The sequence below is a fragment of the Limulus polyphemus genome, unplaced genomic scaffold (genome assembly GCF_000517525.1).
Source record: "Limulus polyphemus unplaced genomic scaffold, Limulus_polyphemus-2.1.2 Scaffold1059, whole genome shotgun sequence".
Classification (NCBI taxonomy): domain Eukaryota; kingdom Metazoa; phylum Arthropoda; class Merostomata; order Xiphosura; family Limulidae; genus Limulus; species Limulus polyphemus.
The window spans coordinates 50,080-53,404 of NW_013666669.1; the positions used below are offsets into that span (position 1 = coordinate 50,080).

The 3,325-nt window shown below is 29.3% G+C and overlaps 1 protein-coding gene across 1 annotated transcript in view; it reads right to left on the reverse strand.

The window, feature by feature from the left end:
* Nucleotides 1-3,325, reverse strand: part of LOC106461921 (organic cation transporter protein-like) — a 40,660-nt gene that overhangs the window by 7,161 nt on the left and 30,174 nt on the right. Inside the window, exon 6 of the mRNA XM_022389021.1 lies at nucleotides 2,727-2,874. Within this exon, the coding sequence (XP_022244729.1) occupies nucleotides 2,727-2,874 (148 nt within the window). The remainder of the gene's footprint in view (nucleotides 1-2,726; nucleotides 2,875-3,325) is intronic.

The window sequence follows — 3,325 nt, forward strand, 5'->3', positions numbered from 1 at the left end:
TGGAAAAAGCTTTATATCTTATCTGTTATTTTCATTACTGTATATCTGTACGGGTTGGTTTGATTTCATAACTTCAATACAAAATTAGGAAATAAATATAAATTATGCTATTTTCGTTCTAGAATGACTACACATTATAACAAAAATGTTTTATCTAAATAGCTTAAATTTCATAACATTATAAACTACCATTATTGAAGTTGCAATGATGCAGTGCAGGAGCACTGATGTTACCATATCCAAGAATATAAAGCTGATCTTCACAAAGTGACCTGTCTTGGCTGTGTTTTAATGGACTAGTACTTTGTAAAATACAGTCACATTTCAGTTATAATACATTATGTATGTATATTAGTAATATATTAAATTTCAGTTATTCTTCTTAAGACATAGAACAGTAAATAAAGAATTATACAAAATAATTATCTTTTCTAGTTATGAACTTTGAACTTGTTTGCCACTTGCTGTTGGTTGCTGAGCCTTATCAAAATTCACACATGGAGGATGTGAAACGAAATAAGTTTTTTTCAGGTTTTATATATACATTCTGAAATAACCCAAAATCATAAATTACTATATCAATACCACAGAATTTCACTATAACTTAGTAACTAAGCTGTATTTGGGTCTAAAAAAAAATGAAATTTCAAGCTCATTAAAGTTTTACCTTAACTTTTCAAATCCCAGCTATAATAGAACAAGTATGGTGCTGAATACTTCAATTACACTGAGAAAGCCACTAGGGGGACATTCTGAGCTTTTGATTAGTTATTCACACATCATAGACAGAAGTAAGTGTCCGTATGCATGTCTTTCCAAAAATGATAAGAGGTGGGCGGGGCCACTGTGTTTAATTCAGAACATGAGCAGTATCTCAGCAAATAGAAAATATAAGAGGTTCTTAGTTGATATTCTAGCTTGTCAATATTGGTAATGAGTTCCTAATTCCTAAGAAACTATAGACTTTGTAATTGGACATCACAAACATCTTATTTGAACCAATGCTGCATTCAACATACCACGTGACACAAAAATCAATATATAGGATTCCTTTTCTTTTTTTTATTTACTTCTAAATTAAGAAATTAATGGATCATACTAAAATTTAAATTATAATCTACAATTTGCTACCAAACTTACTGATATACATTCATAAAATAGTAGTTCAATAAAATTTTGAATGCAAGTCCACAAACAGGATAACAGCCTATGAGCCCTGACCATAGGCAAGACCTGTAGAGATAGGGTTAAAGTGGAAACAAAATAGAAATAAATGTTTACCTAGCTTTCATGTCAATGTCAACAGCATAAATTCATGTCTCCATTTGTTAAGAGAATATATTACCAAGGTTTCTAGATTAATAAAAGCATTTGGCTGCTAAAATTCAATTTGTAGTAAAAAAACTATCAATATGCTCAGAAGTGGCATCATGATATTTTTCATATCTTTGCTTTTACATAATTCATCCTCATTGCAGTAAAAGCTCTATCTCTCATCTAAGTATAAAAACACTAACAAGGCAATTCCTTTGGTTATCATTTACTGCAATATTCTTTTCCTATAATACTACTTATCATATCAATTTCAAACTCCTGTAAAATACAATGAAAAAAATTGAAATGTAAAATATTGACTTTCTATGATAATACTAATTTTAAAATACCACAGAATATGACAAATAAAATTATTTGAAGACTATGATAAGGGAACTCATGGGTATAGGGAGATTTCATTGAGAATGAGACAAAACATGATTTTATTCATCAGTTTTGACTTTTTATTTCTATAAAATTGACAAATATCTTATGTTTAAGAGTACCCTATGTTTTTACCACAAATTGTAATGCCTAAAAATGATATAAGTTTGCCCCTGAAGAAGAAAGATCCACCTTTCGAAAGTGCTCAGGTTATAGGGTTTTTATTCATTTCTATCAAGACTTCTTGAATCTACGTGTTTTTCTAACATCATGAATAAAGTATTTTTGAATATTGTACTGTAGATAATGTAAACCAAATTAAATATCTTATCACAGCTGATGAAACTTGAAAAATGACTCAATAATGAAAAATTTTAATTTTGATACCTTGACAACATCTAATCTTTTTAATCTTGATATAGGAGCATTTCTAAAGTACACGTTACGCTTGATCTGTTGTAAGTTGTTCAACTATTACCCACAGATCATATTCAAAATTACTGAAATTATCACCATGTTATGAATATTGAATTTGATACAATAAAATAGTTATAACTGTGAAGTACAATCCCAATAACTCCAAGCCTAATTTTATAATGATCAATTGATAATTACCATACAGTCTTATCTCCCAATGAGTGTAATGATTACCATACATTTCCCAGTAGATATGATTGTTACAAAATATGTCCAACACCTTTCTCTCAACAACCTAATCTTACAGTCATTACATAATAAAAGTCATAATAAAACAAGTCCTGTTGATATTAAACATTTACAATATAAACCAATTCATGTAGAGATGTTGTTATCTATGACTGAAAGTAGAAAAATATCAGTAAAAATACATTTCATGACTTTCATTTCTGTACTATAACACACAAATTCTTATGTATAATCCTATTCAACTTGTATTTTTTGTTCACATTTGTGTATTTAAAGTCTTAAATAAATACACTTTATGTGCTAATAAGAACATCATTAATATATTTTAAATATTTCACCTGAAGTATAATCTTGTTACATACCTTCTGAATGTCGTCCATCATTTGGTGAAATGTTGTCTTGGCATGCACTTCAGGAAAGTTATTCTTGTTTGCAGCACATAATATTACGTTTTCTGCTTCCTCAAAGCGTCTACTGGCTACCAGCCAACGAGGTGATTCAGGGACATACCTAAATATTATTACAAAGTGTAATAAGTGAAGTATTTAAGCTAAACAATGTTTAACAATATTTTTCAATAAAGAGTTGGTACTATGTTTATTTCTAAGTAATGAACAATATATCATTCATTTTACCCAATCACAAAATGATTAAAAGAGTCACCACTCACAAAATATAATGATTAACAGAGAACAGTCACCACTCACAAAATATAATGATTAACAGAGAACAGTCACCACTCACAAAATATAATGATTAACAGAGAACAGTCACCTCAGCAAATATAATGATTAACAGAGAACAGTCACCACTCACAAAATATAATGATCAACAGAGAACAGTCACCACTCACAAAATATAATGATTAACAGAGAACAGTCACCACTCACAAAATATAATGATCAACAGAGAACAGTCACCACTCACAAAATATAATGATCAACAGAGAACAGTCACCACT